This window comes from Elephas maximus, chromosome 4 (genome assembly GCF_024166365.1).
Source record: "Elephas maximus indicus isolate mEleMax1 chromosome 4, mEleMax1 primary haplotype, whole genome shotgun sequence".
Taxonomy (NCBI): domain Eukaryota; kingdom Metazoa; phylum Chordata; class Mammalia; order Proboscidea; family Elephantidae; genus Elephas; species Elephas maximus.
The window spans coordinates 113,550,531-113,574,001 of record NC_064822.1 but is presented as its reverse complement, the minus strand read 5'-3'; the positions used below and the strand labels follow the sequence as shown (position 1 = coordinate 113,574,001).

Below are 23,471 nucleotides of genomic sequence, written 5' to 3'. Positions count from 1 at the left end.
TTGAGTAGACAGTGGGCACATTTATGTTTGGTAGGTACTATCAGAGCTCCACTCCTACCAGTAATGTATGAGAGTTCTAGTTGTTCTATATCCCTGTTAACACTTAATGTTGCTATTTTTTAAGCCATATACTTTTTAGGATTTTGTTATCATCTTTTGTAAATACCTGTTCAAATATTTTGAGATAAAAAAATTGGATTGTATTATTGATATACAGAAATTATTTATATACTCTGAATATGAGTCCATGGTTGGATATATGTATTGCAAAAATCTCAGTTTGTGAGTTTCATTTTTATTTCCTTGGTAGTGTGTTTTCATGATCAGAAGTTCTTTATTTTATTGAATCTAAATTTATGTATTTAAAAAAATTTATAATTAATACCTTTTGTATCTTAATAAATGTCATGATGATGATATTATCCTGCATTTTCTTTTCTAAACTTTACTTTTTTTTCCTCCTAACTTTTACTTTCAGGTTTATTAACTATCTTGAATTAATTTTCATTTAAGGTGTGAGGTAGGGATCAAGGACCATTTTTTAAAATAGTGATATCCAATTGTACCAGTACTATATATTGATAAGGCAATCCTTATGATCTTTGTTTCCTCTTACATTTACATTTCTTTGCTTCCATGTGGGTTATCCTTCAGCTTGAAGAAGCTCCTTTAATATTTATACCAGTACAGGTGTACAAGTAGCCTGTAATCAAGAACTGATGATACTGAAGGAAGAAGTACAAGCTGCACTGAAGGCATTGGCAAAAAATAAGGCTCCAGGAATTGATGGAATACCAGTTGAGATGTTTCAACAAATGGATGCAGCACTGAAAGTGCTCACTAATCTATGGCAAGAAATTTGGAAGACAGCTATCTGGCAACACACTGGAAAAAATCTATATTTGTATCCATTCCAAAGAAAGGTGATCCAACAGAATGTAGAAATTGTCGAACAATATCATTAATATCACGTGCAAGTAAAATTTTGCTGAAGATCATTCAAAAGCAGTTGCAGCAGTATGTTGAGAGAAACTTCCAGAAATTCAATCCGGATCCAGAAGAGGGCACGGAACCAGCAATATCATTGCTGATGTCAGTTGGATCGTGGCTGAAAGCAGAGAATACCAGAAAGAAGTTTACTTTTGTTTTATTGACTATGCAAAGGCATTCAGCTGTGTGGATCATAACAAATTATGAATAACATTGTGAAGAATGGGAATTCCAGAATACTTAATAGTGCTCATGAGGAACCTGCACGTAGACCAAGAAGAAGTCTTTTGAAGAGAAAGAACAGATAGTGTGTGGCTTAAAGTCAAGAAAGTGTGTGTCAGGGTTGTATTCTTTTACTATACTTATTGAATATGTACACTGAGCAAATAATCTGAGAGTCTGGACTATATGAACAAGTATGTGCCATGAAGATTGAAAGAAGACTCATTAACAATCTGCCATATGCAGATGACACAACCTTGCTTGCTAAAAGTGTGGAGGACTTGAGGTATTTATTGATAAAGATCAAAGACTATAGCTTTCAGCATGAATTACACCTCAGCATAAAGAAAACAAAAATCCTCACAATTGGACCAATAAACAACATCACGATAAGTGGAGAAAAGGTTAAAGTTGTCAAGGATTTCATTTAACTTGAATCTACACTCAACATCCATGGAAGCAGCAATCAAGAAATCAAAAGATGCATTGCATTGGGTAAATCTGCTGCAAAAGATTTGTTTTTAAGTGTTAAAAAGCAAATTTGTCATTTTAAGGACTAAGGTGCACCTGACCTGAACCATGGTGTTTTCAATCACCTCATATGCCTGCGAAAGCTGGAAAATGAATAAGGAAGACTGAAGAAGAATTGATGCCTTTGAATTGCAGTGTTGGTGAAAAATATTGAATATTCCATGGAATGCCAGAAGACCAAACAAATGTCTTGGAAGAAGTACAGCCAGAATGTTCCTTAGAAGGAAAGTTGGTGAGGCTTTGTCTCACATAGTTTGGATATGTTATCAGGAGGGACCAGTCCCTGGAGAAGGACATCATGCTTGGTAAAGTCAGCAAAAAAGAGGAAGACACTCAATGAGATGGATTGACACAATGGCAGCAGCAATGAGCTCAAGCATAACAGGGATTGTGAGAATGGCTCAGGACCAGGCAGAGTTTCCTTCTGTTGTACATAGAGCCTCTATGAGTCAGAACCAAGTGGATGGCACCTAACAACAAACAACACAGGTGTGCTTCTAATGAATGCTCTAAGATTTTGTTTGTCTGAGAACATTTTTATTTTATCTCAATTTTTGAAGGATATTTTTGCTGCGTGTAGAGTTCTAGGTTGGAATTTTTTTTTCCTTATAAAAACCAAAAATTAAGCCCAATGCCATTGAGTTGATTCCTACTCATAGTCACCCTATAGGACAGAGAGGAACTGCCCCATATAGCTTCCAAGGAGCAAGTGGAGGATTCAAACTGCTGACCTTTTTGTAAATGGCAGAGTGCTTAACCACTGTACCACTAGGCGCCCCCCCCTCCCCAAAATGTCATTTCATTGTATTCTGGCTTCCATAGTTTCTGTTGAGAACTTAACCAGCCTTCTTATTGTTGCCCCTGTGAATGTTATGTGTCCTTTTCTACTTTTTAGATTTCCTCTTTATCTTTTATTTTCAAAAATTCAACTAAAATGTATGTGTTGGGTTACTTACTTTATACCTAATACTTAATTTGAGTTAGGAGTGTTAAAAATCTCCAAATAATGTAAGTTATTTGTTGAGTTTTATCTGCAATTCTGTCAGTTGCTTTATGTAATTTGAGAACATAAATTTCTTGCTATATTATTGGTAGATATATATCTCTTTTCTGCTGTGGTATTTTTATTTTGCCTGGTATTAATATTACCAACCTGGTTTTCTTTTACCTATTATATCTCTGTAATTTCTTTCATTTTCAACTTTTTATTATCCTATTGCTTTAAGTGTGTTTCTTATAGACAACAAACTGCTGGGTTTATTTTTTGTTTTTAATCTAATTTGAAGAATTTTTTTTTAACTGAATTTAACTCATATGTCCTTGTAAAAAAAAATACTGTATATTAGTACTTATTTCTGTTTTATTATCATGATAAATACTTTAAGACCCATGCTTGTTTATTTACACTTACTGATTTCTTAAACTTATACCTTTGTGTTTCTTCCTTAGATTATGAAAAGTATTTTATTTTTCATTAATGTTACTTTGGTCTTCCTTCACAACCCCACCATATGAATATATTTTGTAGAATTTTAATTCTACTTATAGATGTAGCTTTTCTTTCTCTTTTTTCTTTGCATTTTACAATGCACTTTATATGATCAATACAAGTTATATTATCATTTTTTATGTTTCATATTATTTGTATCATGCTTGAATGAGAACTGACTTGATGGTAATGGCTTTTTTTATGGATTTATTTCTCTTCTTATGTGGGCATTTCTTTCAACTATTATCACATTAGTTCTTTGAGTGGCAAGCCTTTTGAGGCCTCGTTTTATCCCATTTAAACATCTGATTATGTAAGGTGTGTGTTTTCCTTTTCTATCCTGTATGGCATTCTATGATACTTGTCAAATGAAATCTTTATCTTTTTCTTTTTTCCATCTGTGACTCACAATATATTGATTTATTTTGGCATCTCCACTTGGATTTTGGGCTCTCTGTGTCTGTTTATTCTTTCAGTTGCTTTATGGAAGAGTATACCACACCTCAACTTCTAGCTCACTCTTTTTGTTTTGGATCTACCTCTCTTGATATTAGTCTCATCTATTTTATTCTTTATTTCATTTATTATACTTTTCAACAGTATTTTTACCTAGTTTTTAAAATAATTTTTCAATTTGATTTTTACCAGTATTTTCTTTGACTTTTTGAGGAAATTATACATATTTTAAATTCTTGATATGTCTGTTCCAATAATTCTTCTTTATATCATATATTGCCCAGTGTGTAATCTCTTTTTCTGCAGTAGATATATTGCTCTGATAGGTGATTATTTTTTCTTCTGAGCACATAATCTCTTGGAGGCTTTAGCTATGCTGTCTAGTGAATTGTGTGGGTAGAAGCCTAAGCCCTGGTTTGTTATCTTCTGAGTGAATTTAGAAAAAAAAAAAAAAAAAAAAGAGGGATGTTAATCTTCAGGCCACAGAGCTGAAGTCATTGCAGAACTGTTATTAACCATCCTTTTGTTGCTACTTCGCTTGGCTTTTTTTCCCCCTCTAAATTTTATTCTTTTCCTTTTTCTATTTCTGAATTTTCATTTTTACTTTTTATATTTATTTATATTTATCTATATTATAATATAGTATGGCTTCCACAAGTCTGTCAGTTTGTCATACTGTGGGTGCTTGTGTGTTGCTGTGATGCTGGAAGCTACGCCACCGGTATTCAAATACCAGCAAGGTCACCCATGGCAAACAGGTTCTAGCTGAGCTTCCAGACTAAGACAGATTAGGGAGAAGGACCTGGCAGTCTACTTCTGAAAAAAATTAGCTAGTGAAAACCTTTTGAATAGCAGCAGGACACTGTCTGATATAGTGCTGGAAGATGAGCCCCTCAGGTTGGAAGGCACTAAAAATACTACTGGGGAAGAGCTGCCACCTGAAAGTAGAGTGGACCTTAATGACATGTATGGAGTCAAGCTTTGGGGACCTACATTTGCTGATGTGGAACAACTCAAAATGAGAAGAAACAGCTGAAACATCCATTAATAATCAGAATGCGGAATGTACCAAGTATAGTATGAATCTAGGAAAACTGGAAATCGTCAAAAATGAAATGGAACATATAAACATCGATATCCTAAGCATTACTGAGCTCAACTGGACTGGTACGGGCCTTTTTGAATCAGACGATCATATGGTCTACTATACTGGGAATGACAACTTGAAGAGGAGTGGCGTTGCATTCATTGCCCAAAAGAACACTTAAATATCTATTCTGAAGTACAACACTCTCAGTGATAAGGTAAATCCATACACCTACAAGGAAAAGTGAAGAGGACTTGCACCACTTACTGATGAAAATCGAAGACCACAGCCTTCAGTATGGATTGCACCTCAATAAATGGAGAAAAGATTGAAGTTGTCAAGGATTTCAATTTACTTGGATCCATAATCAACATCCATGGAAGTAGCAGTCAAGAAATCAAAAGATGCATTGCACTGGGCAAATCTGCTGCAAGGGACCTCTTTAAAGTGTTGAAAAGCAAAGATGTCACCTTGAAAACTAAGGCACACCTGACCCAAGCCATGGTATTTTCAATCATATCATATGCATGTGAAAGCTGGACAATGAATAGGGAAGACTGAGGAACAATTGATGCTTTTGAATTGTGGTGTTGGCAAAGAATATTGAATCTACTATGGACTGCCAAAAGAACAAACAAATCTGTCTTGGAAGAAGTACAAGCAGAATGGTCCTTAGAAGCAAGGATGTTGAGGCTGTGTCTTACATATATTGGACATGTTGTCAGGAGGGATCAGTCCCTGGACATCATGCTTGGCAGAGTACAGGGTCAGCGGAAAAAAGGAAGACCCTCAATGAGATGGATTGACACAATGGCTGCAACGATGGGCTCAAGTATAACAACGATTGTAAGGATGGCACAGAACTGGGCAGTGTTTCGTTCTGTGGTACATAGGGTCGACATAAGTCAGAACCAACTCGACAGCACCTAACAACAACAACAACAGAGACTGAACATTCCAGTAGCTCAGTCACAGAATCAGTAAATTCATTTTTTTTTTGCTCATCTATGACTTGGACTAAAATAATATCACCCTACATGAATAGTTTCAGAAGAGCATGACATGCCTTTTCTTCTTATTTATTAATTTTTTTTTTTTTGTGCAATCTCCTCCCTACACTCTTCCCCAAGTTCATTTCTAAATGCTTAGAATATGAAGACCTGTCTGCTGGTATAGGCTTTGACTTACACTTAAGATCCTTATTCTCTGTCTCAGCATACTTGTATACCCTCCTCACCCCCAGAGACATCTAGAACACATGGAGTAGATAGTAGCCTAATCCTAACATCTTGCTGCAGAGTGTTCTGATTGGCTTTATTTGTATTGTGGTTAAGGCTTTCATTGGTCTGGCTGTCTAAGCATGCAACTGGGCACAGGAGGAGTGAAAATAAGCTGGCCTTGCTGTAGGGGGACTTAAGTAGAATGGCAAACGCTTTATAGTCCCAGTTATAATAGACTAATCAGTTTTTTTTTTTAATCAGTTGGATACGTGTTCTTAGCTGGAGTTAAGGTCCAGTTCCTTGAAAAGGATATTGTTTGCCATAATCATATTACCACCATGAATGACAGTTATTAGACAGTTAATAAGTACTGACTCTCTTTTAAGCATTTTACATCTATTAACTCATTTAATATTTAAAAATACTCTAGAAGGGGCAGAGCCAAGATGGCGGACTAGGCAGACGCTACCTCGGATCCCTCTTACAACAAAGACACGGAAAAACAAGTGAATCGATCACATACATAACAATCTATGAACCCTGAACAACAAACACAGATTTAGAGACGGAGAACGAACTAATACGGGAAAGCAGCTATTGTTTCCAGAGCCTGGAGCCAGCATACCAGTCAGGTACGGCACAAGGACAGAGAGCTGCTCCACCCCCCTGAACTAACCCCGGGAGGGAGGCCAGACGGTTCCGCGGGAGGCGTGGGACGCAGCCGGTAGGAGAAGTCCCCGGGAGGCAGTGACTGGTCTTGGAGCAGGAAAAGCAGCGTCCCAGCCAGGGAACCATCTCACCGGGATTTGGACTGGACGCAGGTACGGCATAAACACGGAGAGCTGCTCCACCCCCCTGAACTAACCCCGGGAAGGGGCCCAGCCGGGTCGCGCGGGCGGTGTGGGACGAAGCCGATAGGAGAATTCCCTGGGAGGCAGCGACTGGTATTGGAGCGGGGAGAACAGCATCCCAGCCAGGACACTCGGTCACGGCACAAGCACGGGGAGCTGCTCTACCCATCTGAACTAACCCCGGGAGGGGGCCCACCTGGTTCGCGGGGGCGGCATGGCCACACGGCTGGAGGGACAAGAAGTCCCCAGGAGGCAGTGACTGATTTTGGAGTCGAGAGTGCACCGTCCCAGTAGGGGAACCTTGACGCTGGGCGTGGGGCTGGAAGCGGAGGATCTGACCGTGACTCCAGTGGGCCAGACCCCCCGGGGGCAATCTCCACACAGCCAGCACACATAGGCGACGTGCCCGCGGGAATCTCAGATATAATAGTCATTCCAAACAAGACAAGCAACTCTGGCTATATTCTGAGGTGCTACTCTCCTATCTCTCTGTTCCCTCCCCCACCCTCCCCAGGCGGCTTCATTAACATCCGAATAGCCTGAGCCAGAGGGAGAACTCTGATAGGGGTCTGACTGCATTTTTTTTTTAGCGGATTTTCTGGAAAAACTAGTTTCCCAGTGATGGCTCAGAGACAACAATCCATATCAAACCACTTAAAGAAGCAGACCATGAGAGCTTCTCCAACCCCCCAAACAAAAAAATCAAAATCTTTCCCAAATGAAGATACAATCCTGGAATTATCACATACAGAATATAAAAAACTAATTTACAGAATGCTTAAAGATATCACAAATGAAATTAGGATAACTGCAGAAAAAGCCAAGGAACACACTGATAAAACTGTTGAAGAACTCAAAAAGATTATTCAAGAACATACTGGAAAAATTAATAAGTTGCAAGAATCCATAGAGAGACAACATGTAGAAATCCAAAAGATTAACAACAAAATAACAGAATTAGACAACGCACTAGGAAGTCAGAGGAGCGGACTCGAGCAATTAGAATGCAGACTGGGACATCTGGAGGACCAGGGAATCAACACCAACATAGCTGAAAAAAAATCAGATAAAAGAATTAAAAAAAATGAAGAAACCCTAAGAATTATGTGGGACTCTATCAAGAAGGATAACCTGCGGATGATTGGAGTCCCAGAACAGGGAGGGGGGACAGAAAACACAGAGAAAATAGTTGAAGAACTCCTGACACAAAACTTCCCTGACATCATGAAAGACGAAAGGATATCTATCCAAGACGCTCATCGAACCCCATTTAAGATTGATCCAAAAAGAAAAACACCAAGACATATTATCATCAAACTCACCAAAACCAAAGATAAACAGAAAATTTTAAAAGCAGCCAGGGAGAAAAGAAAGGTTTCCTTCAAGGGAGAATCAATAAGAATATGTTCTGACTACTCAGCAGAAACCATGCAGGCAAGAAGGGAATGGGACGACATATACAGAGCACTGAACGAGAAAAACTGCCAGCCAAGGATCATATATCCAGCAAAACTCTCTCTGAAATATGAAGGCGAAATTAAGATATTTACAGACAAACACAAGTTTAGAGAATTTGCAAAAACCAAACCAAAGCTACAAGAAATAAATACTAAAGGATATTGTTTGGTCAGAGAACCAATAATATCAGATATCAGCACAACACAAGGTCACAAAACAGAACGTCCTGATATCAACTCAAATAGGGAAATCACAAAAACAAACAAATTAAGATTAATTAAAAAAAAAAATACACATAACAGGGAATCATGGAAGTCAATAGGTAAAAGATCACAATAATCAAAAAGAGGGACTAAATACAGGAGGCATTGAACTGCCATATGGAGAGTGATACAAGGCGATATAGAACAATAAAAGTTAGGTTTTTACTTAGAAAAATAGGGGTAAATAATAAGGTAACCACAAAAAGGTATAACAACTCTATAACTCAAGATAAAAGCCAAGAAAAACGTCTAACGACTCAACTAACATAAAGTCAAACACTATGAAAATGAGGATCTCACAATTTACTAAGAAAAACGTCTCAGCACAAAAAAGTATGCGGAAAAATGCAATTGTCAAGAACACACATAAAAAGGCATCAAAATGACAGCACTAAAAACTTATTTATCTATAATTACCCTGAATGTAAATGGACTAAATGCACCAATAAAGAGACAGAGAGTCACAGACTGGATAAAGAAACACGATCCATCTATATGCTGCCTACAAGAGACACACTTTAGACTTAGAGACACAAACAAACTAAAACTCAAAGGATGGAAAAAAGTATATCAAGCAAACAATAAGCAAAAAAGAAGAGGAGTAGCAATATTAATTTCTGACAAAATAGACTTTAGACTTAAATCCACCACAAAGGATAAAGAAGGACACTAGATAATGATAAAAGGGACAATTGATCAGGAAGACATAACCATATTAAATATTTATGCACTCAATGACAGGGCTGCAAGATACATAAATCAAATTTAAACAGAATTGAAAAGTGAGATAGATACCTCCACAATTATAGTAGGAGACTTCAACACACCACTTTCGGAGAAGGACAGGACATCCAGTAAGAAGCTCAATAGAGACACGGAAGATCTAATTACAACAATCAAACAACTTGACCTCATTGACTTATACAGAACTCGCCACCCAACTGCTGCAAAATATACTTTTTTTTCTAGCGCACATGGAACATTCTCTAGAATAGACCACATATTAGGTCATAAAACAAAACTTTGCAGAGTCCAAAACATCGAAACATTACAAAGCATCTTCTCAGACCACAAGGCGATAAAACTAGGGATCAATAACAGAAAAACTAAGGAAAAGAAATCAAATACTTGGAAAATGAACAATACACTCCTGAAAAAAGACTGGGTTATAGAAGACATCAAGGAGGGAATAAGGAAATTCATAGAAAGCAATGAGAATGAAAATACTTCCTATCAAAACCTCTGGGACACAGCAAAAGCAGTGCTCAGAGGCCAATTTATATCGATAAATGCACACATACAAAAAGAAGAAAGAGCCAAAATCAGAGAACTGTCCCTACAACTTGAACAAATAGAAAGTGAGCAACAAAAGAATCCATCAGGCACCAGAAGAAAACAAATAATAAAAATTAGAGCTGAACTAAATGAATTAGGGAACAGAAAAACAATTGAAAGAATTAACAAAGCCAAAAGCTGGTTCTTTGAAAAAATTAACAAAATTGATAAACCATTGGCTAGACTGACTAAAGAAAAACAGGAAAGGAAACAAATAACCCGAAAAAGAAATGAGAAGGACCACATCACAACAGAACCAAATGAAATTAAAAGAATCATTTCAGATTATTATGAAAAATTGTACTCTAAGAAATTTGCAAACCTAGAAGAAATGGATGAATTCCTGAAAAATCACTACCTACCTAAACTAACACATTCAGAAGTAGAACAACTAAATAGACCCATAACAAAAAAAGAGATTGGAACGGTAATCAAAAAACTCCCAACAAAAAAAAGCCCTGGCCCGGACGGCTTCACTGCAGAGTTCTACCAAACTTTCAGAGAAGAGTTAACACCACTACTTCTGAAGGTATTCCAAAGCATAGAAAATGACGGAATACTACCCAACTCATTCTATGAAGCCACCATCTCCCTGATACCAAAACCAGGTAAAGACATTACAAAAAAAGAAAATTATAGACCTATATCCCTCATGAACATAGATGCGAAAATCCTCAACAAAATTCTAGCCAATAGAATGCAACAAGACATCAAAAAAATAATTCACCCTGATCAAGTGGGATTTATACCAGGTATGCAAGGCTGGTTTAATATCAGAAAAACCATTAATGTAATCCACCACATAAATAAAACAAAAGACAAAAACCACATGATCTTATCAATAGATGCAGAAAAGGCATTTGACAAAGTCCAACACCCATTTATGATAAAAACTCTTACCAAAATAGGAATTGAAGGAAAATTCCTCAGCATAATAAAGGGCATCTATGCAAAGCCAACAGCCAATATCACTCTAAATGGAGAGAACCTGAAAGCATTTCCCTTGAGAACGGGAACCAGACAAGGATGCCCTTTACCACCGCTCTTATTCAACATCGTGCTAGAAGTCCTAGCCAGGGCAATTAGGCTAGACAAAGAAATAAAAGGTATCCGGATTGGCAAGGAAGAAGTAAAGTTATCACTATTTGCAGATGACATGATTATATACACAGAAAACCCTAAGGAATCCTCCAGAAAACTACTGAAACTAATAGAAGAGTTTGGCAGAGTCTCAGGTTATAAAATAAACATACAAAAATCACTTGGATTTCTCTACATCAACAAAAAGAACACCGAAGAGGAAATAACCAAATCAATACCATTCACAGTAGCCCCCAAGAAGATAAGATACTTAGGAATAAATCTTACCAAGGATGTAAAAGACCTATACAAAGAAAACTACAAAGCTCTACTACAAGAAATTCAAAAGGACATACTTAAGTGGAAAAACATACCTTGCTCATGGATAGGAAGACTTAACATAGTAAAAATGTCTATTCTACCAAAAGCCATCTATACATTTAACACACTTCCGATCTAAATTCCAATGTCATATTTTAAGGGGATAGAGAAACAAATCACCAATTTCATATGGAAGGGAAAGAAGCCCCGGATAAGCAAAACACCACTGAAAAAGAAGAAGAAAGTGGGAGGCGTCACTTTACGTGACTTCAGAACCTATTATACAGCCACAGTAGTCAAAACAGCCTGGTACTGGTACAACAACAGGCACATAGACCAATGGAACAGAATTGAGAACCCAGCCATAGATCCATCCATGTATGAGCAACTGATATTTGACAAAGGACCAGTGTCAATTAATTGGGGAAAAGATAGCCTTTTTAACAAATGGTGCTGGCATAACTGGATATCCATTTGCAAAAAAATGAAACAGGACCCATACCTCACACCATGCACAAAAACTAACTCCAAGTGGATCAAAGACCTAAACATAAAGACTAAAACGATAAAGATCATGGAAGAAAAAATAGGGACAACCCTAGGAGCCCTAATACAAGGTATAAACAGAATATAAAACATTACCAAAAATGATGAAGAGTAACCCGATAACTGGGAGCTCCTAAAAATCAAACACCTATGCTCATCTAAAGACTTCTCCAAAAGGGTAAAAAGACCACCTACAGATTGGGAAAGAATTTTCAGCTATGACATCTCCGACCAGCGCCTGATCTCTAAAATCTACATGATTCTGTCAAAACTCAACCACAAAAAGACAAACAACCCAATCAAGAAGTGGGCAAAGGATATGAACACACATTTCACTAAAGAAGATATTCAGGCAGCCAACAGATACATGAGAAAATGCTCTCGATCATTAGCCATTAGAGAAATGCAAATTAAAACTACGATGAGATTCCATCTCACACCAGCAAGGCTGGCATTAATCCAAAAAACACAAAAGAATAAATGTTGGAGAGGCTGCAGAGAGATTGGAACTCTCATACACTGCTGGTGGGAATGTAAAATGGTACAACCACTTTGGAAATCTATCTGATGTTATCTTAAATAGTTAGAAATAGAACTACCATACAACCCAGAAATCCCACTCCTGGGAATATACCCTAGAGATACAAGAGCCTTCATACAAACAGGTATATGCACACCCATGTTTATTGCAGCTCTGTTTACAATAGCAAAAAGTTGGAAGCAACCAAGGTGTCCATCAACGGATGAATGGGTAAATAAATTGTGGTATATTCACACAATGGAATACTACGCATCGATAAAGAACAGTGAATAATCTCTGAAACATTTCATAACATGGAGGAACCTGGAAGGCATTATGCTGAGCGAAATGAGTCAGAGGCAAAAGGACAAATATTGTATAAGACCACTATTATAAGATCTTGAGAAATAGTAAACCTGAGAAGAACACATACTTTTGTGGTTACGAGGCGGGGAGGGAGGGAGGGTGGGAGAGGTTTATTTTATTGATTAATCAGTAGATAAGAACTGCTTTAGGTGAAGGGAAAGACAACACTCAATACATGGAAGGTCAGCTCAATTGGACTGGACCAAAAGCAGCTTCCGGGATAAAATGAATGCTTCAAAGGTCAGCGGAGCAAGCGCGGGGGTCTGGGGAACATGGTTTGTGAGGACTTCTAAGTCAATTGGCAAAATAATTCTATTATGAAATCATTCTGCATCCCACTTTGAAATGTGGCGTCTGGGGTCTTAAATGCTAACAAGCGGCCATCTAAGATGCATCAATTGGTCTCAACCCAACTGGAGCAAAGGAAAATGAAGAACACCAAGCCCACACGGCAACTAAGAGCCCAAGAGACAGAAAGGGCCACATGAACCAGAGACCTACATCATCCTGAGACCAGAAGAACTAGTTGGTGCCCGGCCACAATCGATGACTGCCCTGACAGGGAGCACAGCAGAGGACCCCTGAGGGAGCAGGAGATCAGTGGGATACAGACCCCAAATTCTCATAAAAAGACCAAACTTAATGGTCTGACTGAGACTAGAGGAATCCCGGCGGCCATGCTCCCCAGACCTTCTGTTGGCACAGGACAGGAACAATCCCCGAAGACAACTCATCAGACATGAAAGGGACTGGTCAGCGGGTGGGAGAGTGATGCTGATGAAGAGTGAGCTAATTATATCAGGTGGACACTTGAGATTGTGTTGGCAACTCTTGTCTGGAGAGGGGGTGGGAGGATAGAGAGAGAGGGAAGCAGGCAAAATTGTCAAGAAAGGAGAGACTGAAAAGGCTGACTCAAGAGGGGGAGAGCAAGTGGGAGTAGGGAGTGAGATGTATGTAAACTTATATGTGACAGACTGATTGGATTTGTAAACGTTCACTTGAAGCTTAATAAAAGTTATTAAAAAAAAATACTCTATAAGGTAGACACTTATTATCCATATTAGAGTTGAGAAAAGTGACTCTTAGAAGGCTGAAGTAACTGTCCCCAAGTCACTCTGGTAGAAAGTTGAGAATCTGGGATTTGAACTAAAGTCTGTTTTTAACCACTATTTTGCATTGCCTTCCACTTCCTCACAGGTTTTGGTAGAAATGTAGAGTTGGGGGAACTTAGTGATTCAGGTGTGGCCACTTAAGAACATTTCCCTAACACTTTAAAGGTAGCTCAGTGAACTTGGAATAAATTGAAAGTCATTACGAACCTCTGGTTTAGTCATCAAAGAAAACCCAGACACTCAAAATGGCAGTGACTTTACATAAAAGACCTCTTATTCTAAATAAAATTATACATTCTAATTATTCTAAATATAAATTATACATTCTCCAATATTTCCCTTGGTTCTAGAAATTTGCTCTCATGATAAGACAACTCAATTTGCTCCTTAAATTCCTGAGACCTGCCATTCTGTTCAACAAATCACCACATTTAAAGCATATGAATGTACCAAATGATGTTCCCCAAACTGTACCCTGAACTGTAGCCAACACCTAAAATGCATTTGAATATTACTAAACTATGTACAAGTACTCAGATTTCCAAAATGTCCTTAGTTCCTTTGAAGTTCAGGCCCTACCACCACCCATTCAAATTTAAGTTGACCTTGATAGAGCAGTCTATTCCCGGCTGGTTGCCAAGCCTCATAATTTGGGACATTCTATATATAAAAGTTTATTGATACTTTATATTCTTTTTCTCTTTATGAAACAGGTATCTATAATTTATGCTAAAAATTACAGCAAAGCTTTTGGGAAAAGTTAAAAAAATGGAGTTAGTTAATAGAATTTATCTTTCCTAATCACTAAGAAAAGGAAGCAAAGATACGAAAATAAAACTACAATAAGAAAAAAACATCAGAAACTATCAAAGAAAAGGAGAAGAGGCAATCTCATGACCTTAACTTAAAAAGATGACAGCTAAAGAAAGAAACAGTAGTCTCTTTCTAGAAGAAAGTTTCTAACCTTGCCTCTAGAAACCTCTTCTAACATTGTTGCTGGGTGCTGTCTAGTCGATTCTGACTCATAGCAACCCTATGGGACAGAGTAGAACTGCCCCATAGTGTTTCCAAGAAAGCAGACTGCCCCAGCTTTCTCTCTTGGAGTGGATGGTGGGTTTGAACCACCAACCTCTCGGATAGCAGCTGAGCACTTAACTACTGTGCCACAGGGCTCCTTCTTCTAACCTTATTCTCTAGAAAATGGACATGTAAGTTGACAAAATCATGAGAATTTCAGCAATACTTTCCCATTTGGAGAAAAGTGACTGAGTGTACATCTTTTCCTTTTTTTTTCCTGTTATGAAAAGATGGATGCTGTAATTGCTAGTAGTTGAAAGGTAAATGAAATAGGGGAGGAGAATCAAATCTTTTGACACGGAGATGGAAGCATAGTCTCCAGACTCCATGTTGAAGAACAAGGCCAATACTATGTTCCCCTCAAAACAATACTGATACTGTCACTGCCTTTCTTAAAACATCTTTTCACTCACCAATGCCCAACTAACTCTGTAGTTTATGATAAAATACTTTCATGATCTGGGCTCTCTTTTTCATGCTAAATTCTTATCCTCCTCTTCTCCCAAATCGGTGACATGTTTTGGCTCTTAAATTTCAAGTCTTTAGTGAACCGTTTTCTGGTTTCCTTAACAGAGTAAATTCTTTCCAATCGTTCTTTTTATGGATCTCATTTACCTCTCTCTAATAAAATTTACCATATTGTTTTATTTATTTATTGTAAATGTATCACACAAATCTATAGTTCATACGTTTTTCTTTCACACTAGACTGCAAGTTCTTTGAAATTAGGACACATGCATTTTGCATTTTTATCCTCAAGGATCAGTTCAGCATTTGAAGTATAGTAGAAACTCAATACATATTTATTAAGTGAAACATATTTTTAATTGAAATGTATTCAGTTTTTAAATTAAACCTTCACAATTTTTTTGACAGTATCCTTGAAGGCTTGCTTCACTTGCTGATTTCTTAGAGTATAAACGAAGGGGTTCAACAAAGGGGTAACTGAAGTAATGAGCACAGCTATTCCTTTGTTGAAAGAACCTACCTCTTTTGCGGAGGGATTAATATACATAAACATGCAGCTGCCATAAGAGAGGGAGATGACGATCATGTGGGAGGAACAAGTGGAAAAGGTCTTTGTCCTTTGCTGGGCAGAAGGGATCCTCAGAATGGTCCTGATAATGTATGTGTAAGAAAGTGTCACCAGCACCAGGGTCACCACCAGAGTCACAACTGCCAAGAGGACGACCATCAGTTCTAAGACATTTGTGTCTGAGCAGGTGAGCTCCATGAGGGGTCCATAGTCACAATAATAGTGATTCAGAATATTGGTGACACAGAAATCCACCTGGCTCATCAGGATGATTGGGGGTAAGATGGTTAGGAATCCCCCCAGCCAGGAGCGGAACACTAGTTGTATGCAGATTCTGCTGCTCATGATGGTCAGGTAATGCAGGGGTTTGCAGATGGCCACATAGCGGTCATAGGACATAGAGGCCAGAAGGTAAAACTCTGTTGGCCCAAGGAATATAGCAAAAAAATACTGAGTCAAGCAGCCAGCAAAGCTGATGACTTTATTTCCTGTTGCCATGCTGGTCAGAAATCTAGGAATAAAAATAGAGGTAAAGGAAATTTCTAAGAAGGAGAAATTCCTGAGGAAGAAATACATGGGCATCTGGAGATGGGGGTCTAGTAAGGTGAGGGCGATGATGGTCAGATTCCCTATGACACTTAGCATGTAGGTGAGGAACAGAAAGATAAATATTACCACCTGGAGTTAAGGTTGATTTGTGAGGCCCAATAGAATAAACTCAGTAAATGTGGTCTGATTTTTCATTGTTGACCTTCAGTAGATCTAAAAGGAAAAAGTGAGGTCAGTGATGACAACGGAAGAGTTTCTCAAAGGGGGGAGAGATAAAGCTGATTGTAGCCAACAGAATCAGGTCATGTTATTAATCTCCATCCAATTGGCCCATATCAGTATCTGTTTGGACTGGGCTTGACTCCTTGGAACCCCAAAGGCTTCTATGCAAGTGATCTTATTTCTAAACTCTTTGTAATTCCTCAAGTTGACATATTCCTGGGCACTTAACGAAATATATTCAACCCATTGCCTTCGAGTTGATTCTAACTCACAGTGATCCTACAGAACAGAGTAGTACTGCCCATAGGATTTCCAAGGCTGCAGATTTTACAGAAGCTGACTGCCACGTTTTTTCCACAGAGCTGTTGGTGGGTTCGAACCACAGAACTTTTGATTAGCAGCTGAGTGCTTAACCACTGTGGTACCATTGCTCCTCACAAAATATATTACAGAATAATTACTCAACAACAACAAAAAATTTTTCTAACCTAATGGCTGCGGCTCAAACCTACCCACTGGTGCCACAGAAGAAAGGACTCCATTTCTCCTTTTTTCCACATTAATATTGTGTTGCTGTTAGGTGCCATGGAGTCCATTCTGACTCACAGCGACTCTATGTACAACAGAATGAAATATTGTCTGCTCCTGTGCCGTCCTCACAATCTTTACTATGCTTGAGCCCATCGTTGCAGCAACTGTATCAACCCAACTCATTGAGGTGCTTCCTCTTTTATTTTTTATTTATTGTACATTAGATGAAGCTTTCCAGAACAAATTAGCTTCAGAAGAATGTTTTTAAGTCTACTCTTTCCTTCTGAAATGTTTAGGAAATCTCCACATTTAGATCACTTTAATTATTCGTCTCTACTACTTCTGTACTCTTGTTAGAAATATCTGTATCTGGTTCTGTTCTCTGTGCTTTCCTTTTTTTTCTTTCCTTTCCCTATACTATTTGATGTTTCACCTTATATGACCGTAGATCCTCATCTCCATTACTGTCCAAATGCCCAAATTTCCTGTTTCAGAAACCTGTAGGAACTTCCCTACACAGGTAATACTGAAGATCTTGATGTCATAAATTGATTTTTCCTATACCCCCACTTCTTTTGTAAAATAAATTTGTAACATACTTTTAGGACTTCAAGACCTTTGGTTCAGTGCTATCTCATTTTATATTATAATGGATTAGGCTGTACACAGATTATGCTCAGGCATCACTAAATCATATTTATTTAGCATTTTCTTATATATTTCTTCACCACACTCAAAGTTTTCCAGGCACTGATTTGGGATATATCTTTGAGAATAGAGATCTTGAGAGATCCACCAACAGGATCTCAGGGTGAATTTTGCTCAAAGTTTTCAAGAGTCTTGAATGCAGCTAAGGATGACAACTCATCATGACATCAAACTTGTATGTCCTCTATTTCCTCTATTGTTGGCATACAGAAGCCAATAAAAGGGACACTCATGTTTTTGATAAGAGTCCCTTGCATGTAAACTGGTAATCCTCAGGGAATGAAATCCTGGCAGTGGTGTACTCTGTGCACGTCTAGCTTTTATTGATTAAGAAGCAAAGGAAATACAAAAGATCCTTCTAATTCACATGTACATGCCTTAGATTAATCATATACCAATCTCTCCTGTTCATTTCTCCATTATTCCATACACATTTTTGGAGGCACTAGGTGACATTGAACATTGACTTGTATCCCTTTCCTTCCCTGTTTATACTAACCTGTGATCTTTGGCAAGTAGTATTTCATGTTCTTCCAAATTTTCACAATTGGTTGATTTCATGATCCACGTTGATAGGATAATAACTTCAGTAATTTTTTAAAAAGTACAGTGCTCATAGCCTTGACAATCTAAATGACTGCAGACAGATATTTAGCTTGCTGTTCCTAAGAGGTAAATCCAAGGTGGGATGTCCCATATGAGTCTCAGGGTAGTATACAATTAAATGTTTTCTATGCTTTCCACCCATATTCTACCTTGCTGTTCAGTGGAATGTAAGCTTGAGGGCTCAATAGGAAAGAAGTATATTTTCTTTCATTCTGTGAATTCAAATCAGAGTCAAATCACAGTTCCTGAGACATACAGTTCTTCACAAGTGGAATAAAAAAGAAAAACAAGACAAATTAAAAGACCCTGCAGTGATATAAAAGAGAAGGCTTTAATGGGCTAGGAATCCCTTAATCTTTCCATTCTGAGAAATTATGTTCAAGTCCATAGAATTCAGTCTGTTTCTGTGTGGCCACAGTGACACAGGTTTTATTGCTCTTTCTAGAGGAGAACCATGGGGATAAATTCTGAAGAAGATAAAAATGCCCTGTGGACCCAAGTTCCAAGGGTGCTAATGAACCTCAATTGTTGACAACTTTGAGAATAGGTGGTAAACGTACAGCTGAGGGAGAGGATCCAGAGAGACCATGATATGGGCTCCATGAGAGATTCAGCCACAGCCAAGAGGCTTGTGAAGTTGAGAGCAATAGAATGAGAGCTCAGGGGATGGGTATGACTGACATAGGCGATTGCTGGAATATGCAAGTGTATTTGTGATACCATTGGAGGGTCATTGAAGAGTGCCCATTCTGAAAATATAAATTGATTTTATAAAATCAACACGATTGGGTGAATTTTTATTTTAGCAGTGTGAGAAGGTAGAAACACTACTGGAAACCCCTTCAGAAATCAAATCACTTCTCAAATTGTGATTAAGTCAATCATTCACACCACCACAAAATATGAACACATATGATCTCTTTAACCATCAATTTCTGTCCACTTAAATCTCTCTGATGCCACAGCATTCTCAGAGACTAGCCTTGTTGACATTAATCAGAAACTACTGACTGAAAAAAAAAAGTGAAATATTTATCAGAGCTTCCAGCCAGCCTCGTTTGAAGGTATTATCAAATATCCAGAAAACTGCGACCATTTCATGTTCTTCCCATTGTTTTTCACCTGCTTTGAATACTTGATTGTTTATTTTAACTAAATTAGGTGTAGAAAATAGACTTGTCCAAAATTTTCTGAAAATTTTCTTACCCTATTAGATAGAAACTGCTGCTTCTGAATAAAATTAACCAAATTTTGTCTACAATTTACTATTTTTTTAATTGTTTAATCATCTCATCTACCCTGGTGTGTGCTAATGATATAGTATCTTCCTCTGTGCTGTTTTCTTTCTTCAGCACTTGGAGTTATAATAAAAAATACCGGAATGATAGAGATCATCCTCAAAGATGCAGATGCAGCTGAGAACTTGGCTTTAGTCAGAATATAATACGTAAAGATTGGGTTCTAAGAGGTTTCAGAGTATAGAAAAAATGACACATCTACACTAAGAATGCTATCAATAATGAAACAAGAATAGTAATATACATAACTAATGCTTATAAAGAACTTTATATGGGGCTGGGTTTTACACACATTACTTCATTAATCACCACCACAATTGTATTGGCCAGGTTGTAATGGTTATGATTGTGTGTCAACTTGGCTGGGCCATGATTCTCAGTGGCTAGGTTAGGTATGATGTAGTTTGGCAGTTATGTAATGAAGTAATCAGTTCCATTATGAGATCTGCTATAAACAGCCAATCAGTTGAGAGTGTGTTTCCTTGGGGGTATATCCTGCCTCCAGTATATAAATGGATGTCTCAGCAAAGCTCTCACTCTGGATCTGTGTCTGGCTGGTCATTATCTGATCTCTGGTTCTTGAGACTTGAGCTAACATCTTACCTGTTGATGTTGGGCTTCGTCAGCCTCTGCAGCTTGTTGGCTTATCTTCTGATCTTGGGATTCATTGGCCTCTGTAGCCTGTGAGCCAAGTCTGGTTAGTCTTAAAGATGCTTATGACTCTGCTTCCAGTAGTAAAAAGACCTATGGGGTGATGTAACAATAGAAATATGCAAAATATATCACCAATAGATCAAGTATTGGTGAGTGGTGAGGCTCTAGGTGATCACATGTTTGATACCTTTCTATAATTTTGTCAGAATAAGTATATGGAAGCTGGTTGGTCGGTCCTACTTTGCTAGACAAAGTGCTGAAAAAAAGAAATGAGATCAGAGCATCAGAGTCACAGCTGAGTGCTGCATAAATACCTTAAAGTTGCCACTTGTGCCCTGAAAGAAAGCCTTATTTCTTGTAGTAACAGAGCTGATAATACCGAAAACCAAATTTACAACAGCAACTGAATTCCCAAACTTAAAAGCATCTGAAGTTAAAGTGAGGGCATTGGTAGGGAAGACATGGGATCCTAAAACCTGGGATGGGGAGATATGGCAGATAACCAGGAATCTGGGTTCACTGAGCCCCTAAATTTCAGTTCTCTTGCCAACAGAAATAGCCCTCTCACTCCCGTCTGAAAAGATTACTCCATCTTTTTCTGTTAAGCCACCCCACCCAGTAAAACAATTAGCCCTTCCAACTCCATCTAACTAGAATAACCCAGCTGTGCCTGAAAAGCCTTTGTCTGAGTCATCTCTTGGGGAGGCAGTTGAGTCATTGCCTGGGGCATCCCTGAGGCAGATGCTTCACAAGATGTTGCTGACTGTTCTTAGAACACATCTCCACCACCCATTTTTGTAACAGACCTATGGCTAGACCTAAGTCCCAGTGAGCCCCAAAAGGTGAAGTACAATGTGTGACTCAGGAGAAGGTATGCTACACTTCAAAAGAACTGCTTGCCTTTTTTAATACTTACAAGCAGAAACCTGGGGAATATGTGTGGGAATGGTTATTAAGGGTATGCAATAATGGTGCAAGAACATTAAGTTGAATTAGTCTGAGTTTATTGATATGGACCCACTGGGCACAGATTCTTCATTCAATGTTTCAGCCAGAGAGGTTAGGAAAGGATATAATAGTTTATTTGGTTTGTTTGCTGAAGCATGAATCATGTGGTGGCCTACACTAAATCAAATTGAAGTACCAGGCCTGTTTGGTATACTGTAGAAGAAGGTATCCAAAGGCTTAGGGAAATTGGTATATTAGAGTGGATTTATCAGATTAGACCCACAGACCCATACATGGAGTACCCAGATGACATGTCTTTTACCACTATGGTAAGGAACAAATTTATGAAGGGAGCTCCAATATCCTTGAAGACTGCTGTGATTGCTACTTTGTGTAAGTCAGATTTGTCAGTGGGAACTGCCCTAACTGAATTAAGACATCTAACTACAATGAGGCTGATTGGACCCTGTGGTGGTAAGGCCCACGTGGCAGCACACAATTGACAGAGACAAGGTGGACGTGGTTACCATAATGGACAGCAGAGTCAAAGCAGTAATCAGAATAGTCTGACTCATATACTTATGGTGTTAGCTACTTAGTCATGGTGTCCCTAGGAGTGAAATAGATGGTAAATCTACTAAATATTTACTTGACCTGTACAAGCAAAAGAATTCTAGGTCAAGTGAACAGCTGTTTAACTTGAATCAGCAGAATAGAGACTCACGGCCCCTCAAGTATTCCCAGACTTGAGACAGTTTAAATGCCAACAACCTCTTGGATGAAGGGGAAGCCAGGTCCCCCTGAGTAAGGACCCCACTGCACTTTCAAAAATTTATACTGTTAATCTTTCTCCCAGCCTTCCACAAAGGAATGTATGGCCTTTTAAGAGAGTGATTGTTCATTGGGAAAAAAGAAATAATAAGAATTTTCAGGGATTACTAGACACTGGCTCTGAATGGACACTAATTCCTGGTGACCCAAGACATCACTGTGACCCATCAGTCAGAGTGGGGACATATAGAGGTTGGGTTATTAATGGAGTATAAGCTCAGGTTCATTTCACAGTGGGTCCAGCGAGTCACCAAACCCATCTCCTAGTGATTTCCCCAGTTCCACAATGCATAGTTGGAATAGACATACTCAGCAACTGGCAGAATACCCACGTTGGATTCCTGTCATGTGGAGTAAGGGCTATTATAGTAGTAAAGGCTAAGTGGAAGCCGTTAAAACTGCTCCTACCTAGGGATGTAGTAAACCAAAAGCAATTTCAGGGATTACTGCCACCATTAAGGACCTGAAGGATGCAGAGGTGGTGACTCCCACCAAACCCCCGTCAACTTGCAAAAAACAGGTCTTGGAGAATGACAGTGGATTATTGAAAACTTAAACAGATGGCGACTCAAATTGCAGCTGCTGTTCCAGATGTGGTTTCATTGCTTGAGCAAATTAATTCATCTGCTGGTACCTGGTATGCAGCTATTGATCTGGCTAATGCCTTTTTCTCCATACTTGTTCCAAATGGTCACCAGAAGGAGTTTGCCTTAATGCCAGCAATACACTTTCTCTGTCTTACCTCAGAGATGTAAGATCAACTCTCCAGCCCTACGTCGTGCTTTGTTTCACAGGGATCCTTCTAAAGTGATGGATAAGTTGTTGTGTTCGGCCCTTCCTATAATGAAAAAGGATACAAAATAGCTGATTGGCTTCTTTGGATTTTGGAGGCAACACATCCCTCATTTGAGTGTGCTACTCCAGACTATTTATCAAGTGACTCAAAAACTGCTAGATTTGAGTGGGGTCCAGAACAAGAGAAGGCCCTGCAACAGGTTCAGGCTGCCATACAAGCTGGTTCTGCCACTTGGACCATATGATCCAGCTGATCTAATGGTGCTTGAAGTTTCATGGCAGATAGAGATGCTGTTTGGAGCCTTTGGCAGTCCGTTATTGGTGAATCACAACACAGACCCTTAAAATTTTGGAGCAAACACCTGCCAT

The 23,471-nt window shown here is 38.5% G+C and overlaps 1 protein-coding gene across 1 annotated transcript; it reads right to left on the bottom strand.

Annotated features, from left to right (window-relative positions):
• Positions 1-15,774: 15,774 nt before the first annotated feature.
• On the bottom strand, positions 15,775-16,704 carry LOC126075617 (olfactory receptor 6C4-like). Its single transcript, XM_049883456.1, is given in 1 exon segment — positions 15,775-16,704. A coding segment is annotated over 1 exon segment (930 nt).
• Between the last annotated feature and the right edge of the window lie 6,767 nt (positions 16,705-23,471).